The sequence below is a fragment of the Somniosus microcephalus genome, chromosome 21 (genome assembly GCF_052327205.1).
Source record: "Somniosus microcephalus isolate GS21.2 chromosome 21, FLI_Smic_1.0, whole genome shotgun sequence".
Taxonomy (NCBI): domain Eukaryota; kingdom Metazoa; phylum Chordata; class Chondrichthyes; order Squaliformes; family Somniosidae; genus Somniosus; species Somniosus microcephalus.
The window spans coordinates 23,605,244-23,623,217 of NC_141007.1; the positions used below are offsets into that span (position 1 = coordinate 23,605,244).

Below are 17,974 nucleotides of genomic sequence, written 5' to 3' on the forward strand. Positions count from 1 at the left end.
TCCCATTTGCAACATTTTCACAGTATGTTCTTTCAATTCCTTCCTCCCCTCCTAACCACCCCCCCCACCCGGCTCTGCACCTGCTTAATATCTGTTACATTTCCAGCCTTTTCCAGTTCTGATGAAGGGTCCCAGACCTGAAACGTTAACTCTGTTTCTCTCTCCACGGATGCTGCCTGGCCTGCTGAGTAGTTCCAGCATTTTCTGTTGTTATTTCAACTTTTTTAATATAGTAATTACAAAGATGTTATCTGAATATATTAGCGGTCTTATCTTGGGCTAATTCATTTAAAGTCACATTAGAGCTGCCATAGTCCTCATTTATCAAAAGGATTTATCCTTAGTGCTAGGGTACCTAGTAGCATACCTAAATAGTAACTCTAAGCACATGAGGTTGTCTTTTGGGTGTGCACCTTTAAGAGTGCCTCAGTTGTTTTGGGAGGGGGGGGGGGGGGGGGAAGAAGAGAAAGAGAGGGTGGAGAACAACAACAGTGAGTTGAAGGTTCAAGATGCTGTGCCAGAATAGTAGAACATGACCTGTAAAGAAAGTCTTTACATGGTGAGTTACAGAACTCCCTTTGTCATAGGAACTACACAGAGGACAAGAGGGGAAAAATCAAGGAAAAAAAGAGCTTCGAGCCATGTATTGACTTATCTTGTGCTTCCTTATGCCTGCCAAAAAGTGTCACAATGCTACTTTTCTTCAGTTGCATTCTTTCAGTAGAAGCAGCCCTTTTAAAGATTACACTCTCAAAATCACAAAAGAGTGGAGGAGGGTCGAATTATCATGGGGAGTTGAGCTCCATCTGAAGACTATTACATCTCTGGTAAACAATCAATCATACTTTCTTTTTCATTTCATTTCTCTACATATACCAAGCTACCTCACGATAGAACATCACAAGAGGAAATAGGGCCAGTATGACTCCGAATGAAGGAGTGGCCAGGATGTCCTGTCACATACTATCGTGCAAGTTGCTGCCAAAAAACAGACAGTTGTGTTCTGTAAAGGTTGCTACAAAGGTGAATGCTTACAAAAGTCCTTTGTTTATAGTTCAGGTTGCAGCTTCTTGTCTTGTTGACTAAACTTTTATCTCATCCCAAAGTGCGTTCTCTGCAAATTTGTAATAGAATTGAATACACACCAACTATTTTTCAGTTTAGGCATAAACCAATGTAAATTTTTTGCTATCTACCTTCCCTAATATTCTTTGATCCATTATACAGAAGCATATTACCCCAACAGTGCAAAAATGCATTCATGTTGATTTTTGAGGGAAAGTAAAGGTTGAATTGTGGTCTCTGTTACCAATTAGAACTAAGAGACCACCTCAGACAATAGAAAGAACTTTCATTTATACATTGCCTTACACATCCTCCCAATGTCCAAAAGTGCTTCACAGCCAATGATTTACTTTTGAACTGTAGTCACCGCTGTTCTGTGGGATGGGGATTGGGCAGGAGAGTTGAGGTTGAAGATCAGCCATAATCTTATTGAATGGCGAAGCAGGCTCGAGGGGCCATATGGTCTACTCCTGCTCCTAGTTCTTATGCAGGCAACATGGTAGTCCATTTGTGCAATGTCCCACAAACATCTATGAAATAAATGCCCAGATAATCTGCTTTTGGTGGTCTTGGTTGAGGGATGAATGATGGCCAGGACACAGGGATAATTCCCTGCTCTTCTTAAATTGTGCCATGGAATCTTTTATGTCCACCTGAACAGGTAGACAGGGCCTCAGTTTAGCATCACATCTGAAACAAGGGCCTCCTACAATGCAACACTTTCTTAGCAATGCACAGATGCATCAGCTTACATTATATGCTTGTGTGGAGGATTAACACCAACACAGATCGATTGGGCTGAACAGACAGTTTTCTGTGTTGTACTTCTATATATTCGTGGAGTGGGACTTAAACCCACAACCTTCTGACTCAGAAAAGTGAGGACCAATGATGACAGTTTTGAGTACATAATCCAGGCCATTTCTTGAAGATGGAGATCAAAATCATCAAAATGACTGCTTTTGAGCCTCGCAGCTCCTCGTCACAAGTTTAAAGGAAATTATAAACTGGCAGTATTTTATAATTTTACACAGATATGGTGAAAATTAGCACAGAATGCCAAACATATTGCTATGACCATATACCACCGTAGTGCCTCTTCTAATGTAGAGAATAAATTGTGACATTTTAGTAACTAGAAAAAAAGAGAAATGTGTTAATTTAAATGTTGTTAGAGTCACTTCTGTTAACCGAATACTTGCAGATTTGGGTGTGAACATTTAAGTGAATCCTAAATTACTCAAACATTGCACATCCTTGCTTACACGTCTGCTATATTCAAGATTTTAAGTTTCTACAAAAACAAGATTAAAAAATTAGAAACATTTTTATTGCAACTATTTGGGTAGTTTTCGTTTACTGGGTCAGCACAGTAGATAATGGGCCAGAAATTCCAGGCCAGAAGCGTGAGTACGGTCGGGTTACTCACGCATCTGGCCGTTGGAAATGCCGGCGTTCAGCAGGAACAGCGCATGCGGGGAACGCCGGCATTTCCAGACCCGAGGTCTATTCACAGCGCGTGCGACTGCACAGGCAGCGCTTGCGCAGTGAACTTTGTAGATTTCACTGATGGATTCAGTGAGGGTAAGTCCCTAGAACTTGCACTTAAAAAAAGCAAGTGTAAAGTTGTTCATTGGCTGGGGAAGGAGATATATTTTATGGAGGAGCTTATGAAATGCAATATTTAGGTTTGGGAAAGGGAGGGAAGTTATTTTAAGAAATTTTAACTAAGTTTTAAACTTTATTTATTTATTTATTTTTTAAAACGGGTTTTCAGAACGGTAGGTAGAAGGAGCAATTGTGGCTGTGTGAATGGAATGTGAGAATGAGTTATGTATGTATGTCCACATATATTCCTTTACGTATATGTATGTATGTTTTATATTCCTTTACTAATGTGTATGAATGTATATTTTTAATTATGATTTTCCAATAAGTTACTTTCTCTGAAAGTCATAATTAAATAATACATTCATACACATAAGTAAAGGAATATATACATAACACGCAAAGGAATATATACAGACATACATACTTTCAGAAGCTCCACGATAAGAAATATCTTCCTCCGCAGCCTCTGGAGCAACTGTACCCATGCTTTTTTCATGTGTAAGTTGTAATGACTGGACCTCACTGAAAGCATTAATGAAAGCGGCGAATTATACTGCGCACGCGCTGCCTGTGCAGTCGCACGCGTTCTGCCTCTGAACCCCTTCGTTCAGAGGACAGAAAATGCCGGTTTTCCCCACATGCACTGTGCATGCTGAAAACCGGCATTTCATCCGGCCAGATGCGTAAGTACCCCGACCGTACTAGCGCATTTGGAAGGGAATTACTGGGCCAACATTTTACATGTCAATAAAATAAAAAATTTAACAATTGCACAACTTGCCCCCTCGCATCTGCGACTGAGGGTCCAAGGAGGTGCATTGCGCAAGAGGTCATCATCGTACGTATCCTCACACTGTTCCCTTTGGGGAACTGTATGAAGTGGTGGAAGGATTTATGGCCGTGATTAACGCTCATTCCGTGACCGTAACCATCTTTGAGCCAGCCATTAGGGTGGTTAGTCCTATGGCGGGCGGGTTTTACGGGCTCCCACAACCCATCTGAGGGGGGGGGGGGGCCACCAACACCCACGGACGCAAGCATCCCGCTGGATGTCCACCCAGAATTTAAAGTTGGAGCTCCGACTCCACTTGCCGGGACTGTCTGGAGTGGGGTTCAAAACCCTACTCCTTCTGGCCCAGCGGCGGGGATGCTTACTGCTACGCAAAAGGCCCACTCCGCACAAAAGGTGACACCCATACGTTTCCTGCGCCTTTTCCCTCCCCGTGACTGGAGCCCTATGCTGCCATTTCACGTTGCTAATCGGATTGGGCCTTTGTCATAGCGGTAGGATCCCCGCCGCTGGGCCAGATCAGGGTAGGGTTTCGAACCCCGCTTCAGACAGTCCCGGCAAGTGGAGTCGGAGCTCCGGCTCCAAATTCTGGGTTGACATCCAGTGGGATATTTGCGTCCGTGGGTGTGGGTGGCCCCCCCCTCCTTGTATAGCTTGTGGGAGCCCGTAAAACCCTCCCGCCATAGGACTAACCGCCCTAATGGCTGGTTCAAAGATGGTTACGGTCACGGAATGAGCGTTAATCATGGCCATAAATCCTTCCACCACTTCATACAGTTCCCCAAAGGGAACAGTGTGAAGACACGTGTGACGACGACATTGCTAAATAAATAAATGGAATTAAAAAAATTCTTTTAGGGCTTTTAAAAGTCTTTAAATTGCTTTAATTCTCTTTAAAACTACTTCAGATTACTCAAAATAATGTAAACATTTTAAAAAGTTTATGAAAGTTACCAAAATCTTCAAAAAACTTCCAAAAACCTATTTAAACTGCTGCTTTGCATGTAAAAATGGTTAGCAGCTTGACAGAAACATTGGGGGCGTGTCCAGTGAAACTGAGACCTCAAGGGGCGTGTCTCACTTGCACTGCACGCTCCTGACTTCGCGCTGGCTGCACTCCTGGGCGGCGTGACGTCATACGCTGCCCGGGATTCTTCTTCTGGAAACACCAATTCCAGGCGTCCCTGGAGCTGATCGGCAGTAGCGCGGGGTAAGTGTAAATACGGGGCTTGCACGCGCTGCAAGCCCCGTTCTGGAATTTCTGGGCCAATGTTACTGGTGTCACAGACATCGTCTGCTGATTGAACTAATTGCACTCTGGCATTAACCAAAGCATACAGGCAAAGTTATGCCGATAAGGTAGTAAACATCTAACACGAGTTTAAGTATTTTAGGTTCAACAACATCTGTAAATACAATGATAACCTGCCAATAAAACCCAACCTGCCAATAAAACCCAACTTTTAATGTAAAGTTCTTGGAGTTATGAAAGGTCCAACACAAAAAGTTATCATACCTCTCTCAGATATGATCAACCTGGTATGCATTTTCTACTTTTGAAGTTCTAGAAGTACAGCTATTGCATGTACATTACAGCTACTGGATCTGCACTGGAAGTACAAAGGCTACAGCTACATACTCCTACTTTGGAAAAAATTGAAGGAACACGCCAGAAATTCTGTTTGCCTCGATTTATATGCATGGCATCTAAAATGTTCCATCTTCATGTAATACATGTGACTTGCTACAATTGTTAATTAATGATTTTACAGTTGATTTCAATCTTTACTGGTAGATAATTACTAAAAATAAACTGTACAGTAACAGGCAAGAAAAAAGTTGTAATATTTATCTTCACTGATAAACAATGTGATAAAAAGGAAATGATAGCTTCAACCGTTTAATGTTTAATAGAACCAAACACTGGCTAAATATGCAGCCTCGAGCTGCAGTGCGGCAACATCAGCTATCCCCCTCATTCATTCTGTTTTAAGGCAACATTGCTCTAGTGTTGTACTTACATTATGTGTTTGAAGTCCATTTTGTAATGTCCCTATCACAGTCTGAAAGAAGCAAACCTCAGGTCCTTGTGCTTTCAGAAAGTCATTCACACAGTCAAAAGGGCAACACTATCGTCCACGCTGTTGTCATAGTTACTGAACAGCAGAAACAGCCACCGTCAATGTTCCTGAATAGTTATATCCGGTCAGTTTTTACTCCTGCTGTCTTGTTTGGTGTAATCAGTCTCCTGTGTCTGGTCGTATTCCACTCAAACTGCCTTTAAGTATTACATGTCAAAATTTCACTGCATTAGAACAGGAAGTAATCACCATCATTGATCTCAAAATCCTTCACTGAGCCAAAAGCATGGAAAACAAAACAGTCACATAGCAGCCTTTGTGTCATCTAGCTACAATTGTTCTTTGGGAAATGCTCACACAGTTTCACAGAAGTAGTGAAAGTTTTACAGCTGTTGATTGATGCAGTGATTGGAAACATGATCTTTACTTAGCATCACAAGGTTTGTTGGGTCACTGTGTAACGGCAGACATTTCTCTTCATATTTAACCCTCCCCACACAGCTGCTCACCTTCTCAACCTCCTTTTATCAGAGACTTTGGGTTTTATCTATTAGCTTTTTATGGCCAATGTCAATACCCATCATGAATTGCCAAACGAAGAAAATCCTCCCGTCCCAGTTTTAAACCACTGAATCACGACCCTGTAATCTAGATTTATGTTTGATCAATGTTTATTCCCAATGAATATTACATCAAACTACCTCATGATGTTAATACCGCCATTGAATAACTGGCCCAAACAACCCAAAGTAAGTTTCAGACTGGTTTCATGTCACAAGGTAAGTTGGGATAGGTAAATGCACAGCACATCAGGAGGCCATGAATCAGAAACACATGAAGTGGGCAGAAGTTGCAGTCGGAGGCAAAGGCGTAAAATGCATTGGGGTATTTAATGGGAAGCCAAAATCTAGAGGGGAGTGCATTCTGTTCATAGTCTGCTCCAGCACACTACTACTACTTGCGTATGACGGGAAAAGCTTATAATGGGATGTCTAGTTTGGCTATCCATTTGATGGCTTCCCGAGATGTCGAAGGGAGAAATGAGGTCTTAGTGGGCAGGTTGATGTGATGTGCTCCATGATCTGAGACTCGTGGCCACATGCGCACTCATAAAAAGTTAATACCTCACCTTGGTGTAAATATCTGATTTTTGTAACTCCATTCTGTGCCATTTTGCTCCTCTCCTTCCCTCCAGAACAATTAAAGCATGCTTCTCCCTCTCATTTTTCTCCTCTTTTAAATTATTTTTTGTGGGCTCAGGTTTGGGGTACAGCCAATAAACCAGATTAAAGCACTACACTAATGAATTCATTTTTAAAGAAATTAATAATGGATTAAAAAAAAAAAACATGGATTCCTCTGTTTCAAGTTCAGTCTGAAACAGAACTCCTGCATCTCCTCTGTCGAGGAGAGAGAAACTGTTATTTAACAATTGCATCATGGGGAAGAAAAACAATGTGGTCGATGTTAGCAGTAAAAATGTGGCTGGAGATTTATTGCACAGTGTCCTGGTTAAAGATCACGGGTCAATATCGGGAGTTTTTAGCTGGTTAAAAAATGAGGTCTTATGTTTCAGGGTTTTCCTTCCTGTAGTAGAAGCAAAGAACTTTAATCCTAAATCTAACCCATGTTACATCTCACCTGGGAGCGAGTGACAGATACTCCAGGTGCAAAAATGCAGGAAAATTATATTACATCAGCTGGAAAATATATTTCATTCCCCAGTATTAAAATATTTCATCTTATACCCATGTAATTAACTCCACAAACTCCCTGAATTCTTGTACTTAGTAAACCATTCAGCAACTGTTGATAATTATAGCTCATTGGGGCCCACAATTATCCGCCAATAGTGCCTAGCTGCCCAAGTGCATTAAAAGCGGTGTAGCAGCGCAGTTTTAGTTGTTGCACAAATTAAATTAGTTTTATCTATTAGTTGCTTATATATGTAATTTTAAATAATTTATTTTTCATTGCTAACTACATAATTTAAAAAAGTGTCAATCAACAAACCAATAAAACATGACATTGGGTTTTGCCTACAATTGTGATCTAAAATAACTTGTCCCTTCCTGAACCCCTCTACTTTGAAGCATATATTTTTCAAAGTATTGCCACCAGAAAAATCTAATTTTCACACAACACAAACGCAGAGTCCGATTCCCTATTGACAAGTAGCAATTTACAGTTGGGGAAACAAGAATCCAACTCCTGCAATACCTCATGTAATCTAAAGCACAAATTTTCAGACTAGCAAATACATTAAATGAAAGGCAACACCTCATAGGCCGGAAAGAAAATTCCCATATTCACTAACAAAAATAAAACCTTGCCCTCAAGTGGGAAGCAGGGATTTATGGACAGGAAACCTTGACTTCAATGGATAACAAAGAAGTTGTTTAGAATAAATGTTACAGAAATAGATGAGGAACAATAGACAGAAACCTCAAAGGAGTTGGCTCGACAGTATATTTGCTAGCTAACTGGCCTGATGTTCTGGATAATATAAATGTCAGAGGAGCTTACCAGGCCTGGTTTACATCTGCTCGTCACCAGCACAAGGCTGTTGCTTGAGATGGGTTAATGACAACATTTTGGGCACGTATGCGACACAATGCTACCAATTTGAGCTATATACCTTATTGGTGCTTGTCTGAAGAGGGTTTGGACTAAGGAAATGTCTTGTTCAAACCAGAAGCATGCCCATTATAAGGCTTCTACATACCTTACCAACAACAATTTTTATAAAATAGTAATTTACTAAGACTATAATGGCATGTAACATAAATTATACCACCTAAAGATTATGAATCTGAACACATTGTTATTCTGACTGGCAGGAAAAAGGGAAGAATAACTGACTTTTGACCTCCTTGTACTGCAGGATATTTCTATGGGGTGAGACTATACACACATTAAATGTAAAACTAGCGATTCTTTTGTAAAAATGTAAATTTTTGAAGGAGTATCTTCAGCTTTCCTGACACAAAATACAGCTATAAATACAAAGGCCTACCTACCCTACATAGAAGTTAGTGAACAAATCACCAAAAAAAAGTTTTTAAATGGTTCCTTCTGGCTGCCCGACAGCTCAGTGAACTTATTTAGTGAATAGTTGAACCAGAGAAGGTCCCAAAAGTCTTGGGTTCAATTTTCAGTGTTTTCTAAGTAACCTGATCGCGACTGGGAGGGCAGTAGAGATGCAAGGGGAGGGAATTTTTCCGTGCATCCTCCTTTGGATTGTTATACAGAAACCCTTGCTGGAATGTGTGGATATCTGGCAAGGCGTGCCGCTGTGAGGTGTGCCGCTGTCAAACATTCACAGCCGAAGGAAGAACGAGGAATGGGCACTTGGGTAAGGTAGCGCATGGAAGCTAGTGGCTACTCATGCAGCTATGCCCCATCACAAGGCGTTCTATGCCTGAAGGAGAGAGGGAAAAAATAATTCTGAAGAACAAAAAATTCTTCAGGAAAACTCCAAAATAAAATAAAAATAAATTTGCAGACTTCGAGACTAAAAAAAAAGTGATATCCACTGAAGTTTGTTAGGTTTTACTAGACACACACTCTGGGCATTTCATATCAACTGACAGATGCTGCTGGGATTCTAACCAAAAAATAAATTGGTGCAAAGATCTTCAGGAAAAATTATAGAAATTACTGAAATCATAAATAAAACTGTTCAAGTAGAAGTATAATTAAGAAACTAAAATTATACAGCCCGAATCTTCCATAGGCATTCAACCAACAAATGACATTAGAAAACAAAATGTTTAAAGCTGCATCAACAGGGCTAAGGAAATGAAAAAAAATGTTTTATGAATATTCTCCTCCTAACATGGTTTAATAAGCCGGGAACAGTCAGTCTCCCACATAGCATTTACAGAACAAGCTGTCTCACATTCTGCTGGAACACTAAGGGATCTTATAAATTAAGCTGTGATAGTTTAAAGCGAAACAGTAGGAGCTGACTTATTTAACAGTTCTAGCACCATGGATGAGCTTATTCGTCAGGGTGAGGTTGGCAAGAACACGCATTCAGCAGCCTTCTTGTCTGGTCACTCCAGCACAATTGAACCATATCAGCTTCACAGTCTGGGCTGAAGAAACAGGGATTGAAGCCGGTTTTCAGCTAATGGAAACCTCTTTTCCAGAAACGTACTCCCACTTCCAAATAAAGTGAGAATCAGGAAGAAGCCAGGTTTTAAAACTTAAAACTGTTAAGAGGGGAAGGGGGTGAAGGTTAGGAAATAAAAGATAGGTCAGATTTGGTAGCAAATAGTAACATTAAAAAGCTAGTTAAAAAAATATAGGACAGCTAAGCGATGCAAAAAAGAGAGAATAATGGGGAAAATCAGGATGAGAAGTTAAACGTTTAAGGTTTTAATTAAAATTGTAATGTGTGTGTTCGGTTTAGTTCTACTGCATTTTACAATAAAGTTATTCTGAATGTTAGAGTAGTTTATTACTGTAATATTAGCGTTCATTATGCTTCAGCAGAAATTAAAATTGATTAGGCCTAGGAAGAATGTTGTTTCCTTGGATCTGCTGCTGATCAAATGGCAGGAGGATTTCAAAAAGTGAAGTATAATTTAATATTGAGCAGGCTAAGGGAGCTTTTCATAAAGTTACTAGTGACTTCTCATGGGTTCTCCGGGACCTGGAGTGTGGTTTCTAATGTCCACCCGTGGTCCTGCTATGGCCTAAAATGTGCCAGTGGCTTGCCCACTGTAATACAGCAAACTTACTGAAGCAACCCATCACAACTGGCACAAGGTAAAAATATTACATAATTTAGACATACTAAAAGATACAGGGCCTCAGTTATAGTTTTTGTTACACTATTTACCCAGAACGTTAGAACACTTGCTGAAGATGGAAATAACTGTTCTTCTGTTCATAATGACACAATCGCTTTTACATTGTAAATTTTTATTAATTCTCCCTTCCATGGTAGATTTATAGGCGCTCATTTTAACTCTCCCCGCCTGGCAGAAACTGGACAGGGGACAGAACTCTGATCCCGCTGTCTTCTCCCCGTGTCCTGATGTTAACCTGTTCTTTTGAGTAGGACACCCGCAGGAAGGCAGCAGGGTCTTCTTCAAATATGCAGGTTGGGTCATTGGGACCCGATCTGTAATTTTAGTTGGAGGCTTGAATGGGCTTCCCCATCATGCCAAACCTGTCGGAAGGAGGATCATGGGCCAAGAGAGGCCCAGGCACGTAAATTTTAAAAAAATTGAGGCTTTTTTGTTGGCTAGAAGGAGGAGTGCTCCTCCAGGCCCCACAAGGAAGTCTTGGGCCTCCTTTGTCATGGGCTCCGACCTCTTGCTGCCCAAATTCCCTGCTCTCGTCTGCCGGCCAGGAAGTGGGTCTGGTCCGGTTTGAACTGGAGTTGGAGAAAATGAATGGAAATGATGCCCAGCCGATCCACGTCCCTGGACTCCTAGGATTGGCTGCCCGGTCTGAGCTTGCACACACTGCACCCACCGCGTCCCGTCCCCCCCCTTAAAAATGGGGCCTTTGTAATTCTTGTTGCGGACTTGCAGCTTTTCCTACTTGTCTAGTGAATGGAAGTAGATTTTGTTTATAACTTGCATAATACAGTAAATGCTTACCAATCAGCATGCTAACTTAATGGATGAACCCATCAACATTTTTGTTGTATGGCAAGTGCCACCTTTGGATGCGCATTGGACAAACAAATTATATAGAGGTTAACCTAGTTCCAAAAGGCTTCAATTAATGTTTTAATTGTGTCCGTTTTGTTTTTGACAACGAAGCTGCATGTTAGGTTCTAAATATTAGAAGGATATTTTTCAGAATAAGGCAACAGCTAAAACAAAATCAGTGTTCTGATATTTTCAGAACCTAATGATCAGCTAGGTCTGAATGATCTGGCAATATACAATTACAACATTTATCACCCATTGCTGGTCATGTATAAAACCTGTTGCCAATTTTGCCAAAGTGAAAGACAACTGGAGCCCTGCATTATAGTACTGCAGCCATGCTCACAACAAACATCACAAGAAAGAATAAACCTGACAGGCTTTCATCCTACTCATGGCTGCTACTAATATCAAAGTCATCCAAAAGGTGCAGCATCTTTTAAGCTATGATACAAACAGCAACTTAAATGTTAGTTCTTGCACTACAGCTAGTGATAAAAGCTACCAGTGACATCAGGAATAAATTCAGTTCTGTGCTTTTGAAAAATGTTGGAAATTTACAAGGTTCCCAAAGATCAACATGTCTTGAAGTCTCTTCCTAATTGCAGTAAAGATTAATATGGCAGTTTAAAACTAAGAGGCCATCTTGAAATTGAAAACAGCAATCACCACGACATCTCGGTCCCCTGACATATGAAAACCTGGGATACGGCTGTATAATTTCATTGAGCTGCCAAAGGACTCAGAGAAGCTTTCACTTACTCCTTACAAATCCACAGTACGTGTTATTTATAGACACTGGACAAGGCAGTGATACGTTTTCACAGCCAAGTAGCCGCCCCCCCCACCCCCACTCCTCGACACAGTCAAAGCTTAATCATGACAGCTGGTCATTTGACTATTGTATCATTGGGCTGTCTGAGCTTGTGGAACCATACCGTAGTTTTAGTCAGTGCATTCTGGAGTGCACAGGGGGAAATAAAAATCAAAAACCTTAGGAAGGTTGTTATCACAGAATCACAGAAACCCCACAGTGCAGATAGAGGCCATTTCGGCCCATCGAGCCTGCACCGACACATATCCCACCCGATCCCCGTAACCCCTACATCAACACATATCCCACCCTATCCCCGTGTATTTAATCCCCCTAACACTAAGGGTCAATTTATCATAGCCAATCAACCTAGCCCGCACATCTTTGGACTGTGGGAGGAAACCGGAGCACCCGGAGGAAACCCACGCAAACACGGGGAGAATGTGCAAACTCCACACAGACAGTCACCCGAGGCCGGATTCGAACCCGGGTCTCTGGCGCTGTGAGGCAACAGTGCTAACCACTATGCCACCGTGCTGCCCGTTATCTTTAGCTTACTTCTGCAATGGTCATGTTTACTCACACAAACCATTTTTGTTTCATAAATCAGAGTGGTCATAATTTACCTTTCCAGCTGAGTAATTTAAGAAAAGGTTCCTCTAAACAGTCCTCTTGAAACTTCAAAGTACTTTCTAACTGTGTACAAAATGTCTTACTGCAGTGCTTTATGGTTCCTGCTTCTGATTGTTATTCAGTGAATCTTGCTGCAAGTGCAGGACATTGATTCAGGCTTGGTTGTGATGCCCACATAGTTGAATAAGTTACTAACACTCACTGGCAAGACTCAGATAAATAATGGCCAATTGGAAAAAGTACTCGAGGGTAGCCAGTGTCAATACAGCCCTACCACTGTAAGGAGTCAATAACTTCAGGAGAGTACAGGACAAGAAAACAAAAGAGAGGAAAAAAGTAAATACCCCTTTCCCCCTTTCTAGTATTTTCTGAACAAACAAAATAATTATTGCAATAGACAACACTGGAGACTAGCTTCCCTTCCCTCTCAGTAATTAATCAGCTATTACAAAAATAGGAATTTGTCTCAGTTTTAAATAGTTTCAAGTTGCTAGGGTTTAAATACTTTTTTTTTTAAACTAAGAATAATGTGGTGAACCAGAGACACAGTTTGCATGAAATAGACGGGGCTGCTAGCCACAAATCCACTTATAAAGGATTCCCTTTGATGTTGGCCCAGCATGTTTAAAATACTGGTACATGCAACTTTTGTCAGAGATGGACGCAATTTCTATATCTGGTTATGTATGAAAAACACCTAGTGGTAAATGCCTAAACAGTGTCATAATCCGTCATTCCATTGTCTACCAAGGTGTGGAGACGTAACATTTTAGTTGCCTAACTGCTTCAAAAGACATGTTTTGAATTTAAAAAGGAAACATATCCTTACAGCTGCTTTTATATTGGCTGTAGTATTTGTCTGCTCTTAATAGGCGGGTCCCACATGATTTTGAACACCTATTAAATCTTCCCTTAACCTTCTCTACTGTAAGGGGAACAACCCCAGCTTTTCCAGTCTCTTTACATAACTGAAGTCCTTCATCGCTGGAAGCACTCTAATAAATCTCTTCACCCTCTCCAAAGCCTTGGCATCCTTTCTAACAATGTGGTGCCCATAATGAACAAAAATACTCCAGCTGAGGCCTAACTAGTCATTTATAAAGGTTTAGCATAATTTCCTTGCTTTTGTACAATAATCCTCTATCTATAAAGCCAAGAATCTGTTTTTTTTTTGTTTTTTTTTAAAAACAGCCTTATCAACTTCTCCTGCTACCTTCAGAGATTTGTGTACGTTCCTGCACCCCCTTTAAAACTGTACCATTTATTTTATTGCGTCCCCTCATTCTTCCTTCCAAAGTGTATCACTTCACACTTCTGTTAAATTTCATCTGCCATGTGTCTGCCCATTTCACCAGTCTGTCTATGTCCTCCTGAAGTCTTTTACTATCCTCCTCACTATTTACTACATTTCCAAGTTTGGGTCATGTTATCTGCCACTTATCAGCCCAAACTTGGATATTGTCCAGATCCTCTTTAACGTTAACATGGGCTACTTAATTGTCAAGAGTTGTGAATGGAGCTAAACATTGTGGAATTGTCAGCAAATAGCCCCATCTTGTGATGGAGGGAAGGTCATTAGTGAAGTAGATGGTTGGACTGAGGTAGCTGCCCTGAGGAACTCCTGCAGCGCAGTTCTGGGCTGCGATGACTAACCTCCAACAGCCATGGATATATTCCTGCATAACAGATATTAATCCAGCCACTGGAGGGTTTTCCCTTTATCTGCAGCTTTGCCAGTGTTTCTTGGTGCTATATTCACTTGAATGTTGCCTTGATGTCGTGGACAGCTACCCTCACCTCACCTCTGGTATCTAGCTGATTTGAATATCTGGACCAAAGCTGTTATGAGGTCTGGACTGAATGTTTCTGGCAGAACCTGAAATAAGCAGGTTATTGATGAGTAGGTGCCACTTGATGGTATTATTGATAATTCCTTGCCAATGGCTGGGAGGAGGCCAGGTTAAATTTGTCCCGTTTTGTGTATAGGGTATGCCTAAACAATTTTCTACATTATTGGATAAATACCAGTGTCATAGCTGCATTGGAACAACTTGGCAGTTAGTGCTGGTGTGGTTTTCAGCAGTACAGCTGGAAGGCTGTCATGGTTGACAGTCTTTATTGTGTCCAGTGTAATCAGCAGTTTCTTAAGGTCACATGAAGTGAATTAAATTGACTGGACACTGGCAACTATGTTGGTATTGGTCTCTGGAGGAGACCGCGGAGGATCATCCCCTTTTCACTGAAGACACTTGCAAATAATTTATGCTCGTCTGTTGTCCGTTGAGGATGGGAATGTTCCTCCTCCTATTAGCTGTTTGACTGTCCACCATTCTTGACTGGGTGTAGTAGGGCTACAAAGCTCTGCTTTGATCTTTTGGTTGTGTTCATCTGTGCAGTTATGAGTAAACGGTGTATTGAGCTCTGTAAGTAGCCCTTGAATATGCAGTGGAAACTGTGTCTTAACAAGAGTTTGTCAAAACTGGAAGGACCGTGGTATGACTTTAAACAATCAATCCAGTTTGGATATACAGGTAGACTGTCCTTTATCCGAAAACCTCGGGACCAGCCGTGTTTCGGTTTTAGGAAAATGTTGGATTTCGGAAGGTGCGCGAAAACACTTCGGTTTTCAGAGTAATTCGGTTTGCGGGAGTGCGGATAAAGGATGTACTATCCCTTATCCGAAAGGGTGGGGGTCGGCGGGGGGGTCGGCAAGGGTGGGGGTCAGGGGGGTCGGGTTTGGCCGGGGGGGTCGGGCGCACGACTTACGCTGAGCGATTTCGGTTTTCAGAAGTTATGCTTTGCGCCACTTTCGGCTTTGAGGTTTTCTGGTTTCGGATGTGCGGATAAAGGCTGGTACACTTACGCTGAGCGATTTCGGTTTTCAGAAGTGTGGAAAAATGCTACACTATCCCTTATCCGGCTAGGCCTGTAAGTCGTGCGCCACTCTGGTCATGTCGTGCGCACGACTTACGCTGACCGAAAAAACCTTCGGTTTTCGGAAGTCCGGATAAAGGGTAGTCTACCTGTAATGTAATTGCCTTTTCTGCTGTACAGTATTTTACCCAAGTGTTTTTTTTTCTGTGAATCACGAGTACATCTGGAAAAGCAGTTTCACTTGTATAAAGTAGTCGAATGGTGTCATATTTTCTGGCATCTAAATTGACGAGATGTAGTGGCATCTTTTGTATTCTCCAGAAATTTACCACAATCAAGGTTAATCGTCAGATGGAGACTATGTTAACTTAGTGCGGCAAAGAATCAAAGATGGAAATTTCAGTTCATAAGGAATGCAGTGGGCTTACGGAAACAAAGATGTTGGGAAAAAGCCCAAACTGTAACAAGGGAACCTTTGATTAATACCCCGAAACAAATTCAAGATCAGTACGCATGTATGTAGTTTCATGTATTGGATAGATGGAACATTACATTATGTGGCAATGTTCTATAGCTTTCTTACATAAAGTCCATGAGAATCAATATGGGGTTTCGAGCCAGCTAGTTTCAGAATGAAATTTAATGTACACTGAATGACACATTACAATGAGAGTAAAATAAGCAGCAATGTTCTTACCTGGCCCATGTCATCGAGCTTTACCATCCACCCTTTCTTAAAATTTAGGAGATCCGGCTAAAAGAAAAAAAAATAGGTGAACATTAGGAGAGAAAATGTTAATCAGCTCCCTAAATTCATTCCACATACAGTGGATAATTTGCCTGGTCACTGATTGCCCCATATTTGATCTCCTGAGCAAGGTGAATAATTACAGATAAAAGTGGCAGTGTGGCTCAATTGATAGGATTCTTGCTTTGGAGTCACAAAGTTCAGTGTTCAAAAGGCACTCCAGGATTTCAGCACATAATTTACACTGGCACTTTGATATAGTACTGAGGGAATGCTGCATTGTTGGAGGTGTCGCTTTTAATTAGAGACTTTGTCTACCTGTTCAGGTGGATGCCAAAGATTCCAAGCAAGCAGAGGGCTCTCCCTCAACCACCACCATTTAATTGGCCATTCATCTCAGTTACTGTTCGAGAGCTTGCTGTGCACAAACTGGCTGTCACTTTTGCCTATACAACTGTACAATAAAAGCAATTAATTGGTTGTGGAGTACTTTGAGACATCTTTAGGATTTGATGAGATACTATATAAACACAAATTTTTCTATCTTTCCTGCCAAGAGAAACACGTGAACTTTCGGTTTGATCTTCCTCCCATCCTCTCATTCTCCCAAAGGTAACCCTGCAAAACTCCAGGGCGATTCATTTAACATTACAACATGCTTTATTCAATGCTAACCTATTGAATTTCTCAGAGGAAATCCGCATAATCCCAGAACAAGTGCTACTGCATCTCAACACATATTAAATTAATTCATACGTATCCTTTTAACCCTATTCATGAACAAATATTTATCCAGTTTATTTTTAAAGGGGTTGAGCAACATTAGCTGCTTTTGAGTTTCTGCCACATATCCCACCCTTCTGTTGGCCAAAAAAAGTCTCCAAATCACACGAGTCTTCCTTGAGAGATTTATTAATTTTGTGCTCATATTCTTCAAATCACAGTCCAAGCTAAATAATCTGTTTCCCTGTACATTATCCATCGCTCTCAACTTAAAAAAAAAATCTAGATCATGTCTCCTCTCAGTCATCTTTTCTGCACTGAAAACAAGTTTAGTTCCGCAAGCCTTTTGATAACTTATACAGACCCAAGTACTAAATTCATGAAATTCTCTCCTTAAACTTTCTCTAATGCACTAATTTAGAAAGTGGGATGCCCAGCGTTGCACTGAGTGTTCAAAATGTGGTTTTAACAATTAATAAAATGGACTTTTACTTCTTAATTTACAACTACTGAAGATGCAATGAAGAGACAACCTTTGAAAAGTAGTGGGTCAAACAAATGTCTTGAACAACCTGGGTCCACTTTACCAATTGTCTACAATTTAATTGTTCTGGATACACTTGAGTCATTTATAATTTCACATGAACATTAAGAGTACTCTTTGCTAGAGGAAATTTCAGTTTCTAACTAAGTTTATAAGTATTGGCCTGGTCAATAGTCGAATACTACAACAACTTGCATTCATATAGTGCTTTAACATAGCAAAACTCGGGGCCATGGATTGGATGAATTTCAATATAGGCACAGGGTAAAATTCCAGTTTGTCATACAGAATAACAACTTTTTTTTTTTTTACATACATATTTATTCTTGTCCATATACACAAACATACACACATAGAACATACATTCAAAAAGACAGAATTTACCCCCCTCACTGGCTTGGAAGTACAATCTATCTCCG

At 40.8% G+C, this 17,974-nt stretch overlaps 1 protein-coding gene across 5 annotated transcripts in view; it reads right to left on the reverse strand.

Moving 5' to 3' along the window:
• The window catches only part of LOC147102652 (uncharacterized), a 449,465-nt gene that overhangs the window by 100,734 nt on the left and 330,757 nt on the right, over positions 1–17,974 (reverse strand). For all 5 annotated transcript variants that reach the window (XM_085963336.1, XM_085963337.1, XM_085963338.1 and 2 more), the window contains one exon: positions 16,238–16,294. In XM_085963336.1, the coding sequence (XP_085819462.1) occupies positions 16,238–16,294 (57 nt within the window). The remainder of the gene's footprint in view (positions 1–16,237; positions 16,295–17,974) is intronic.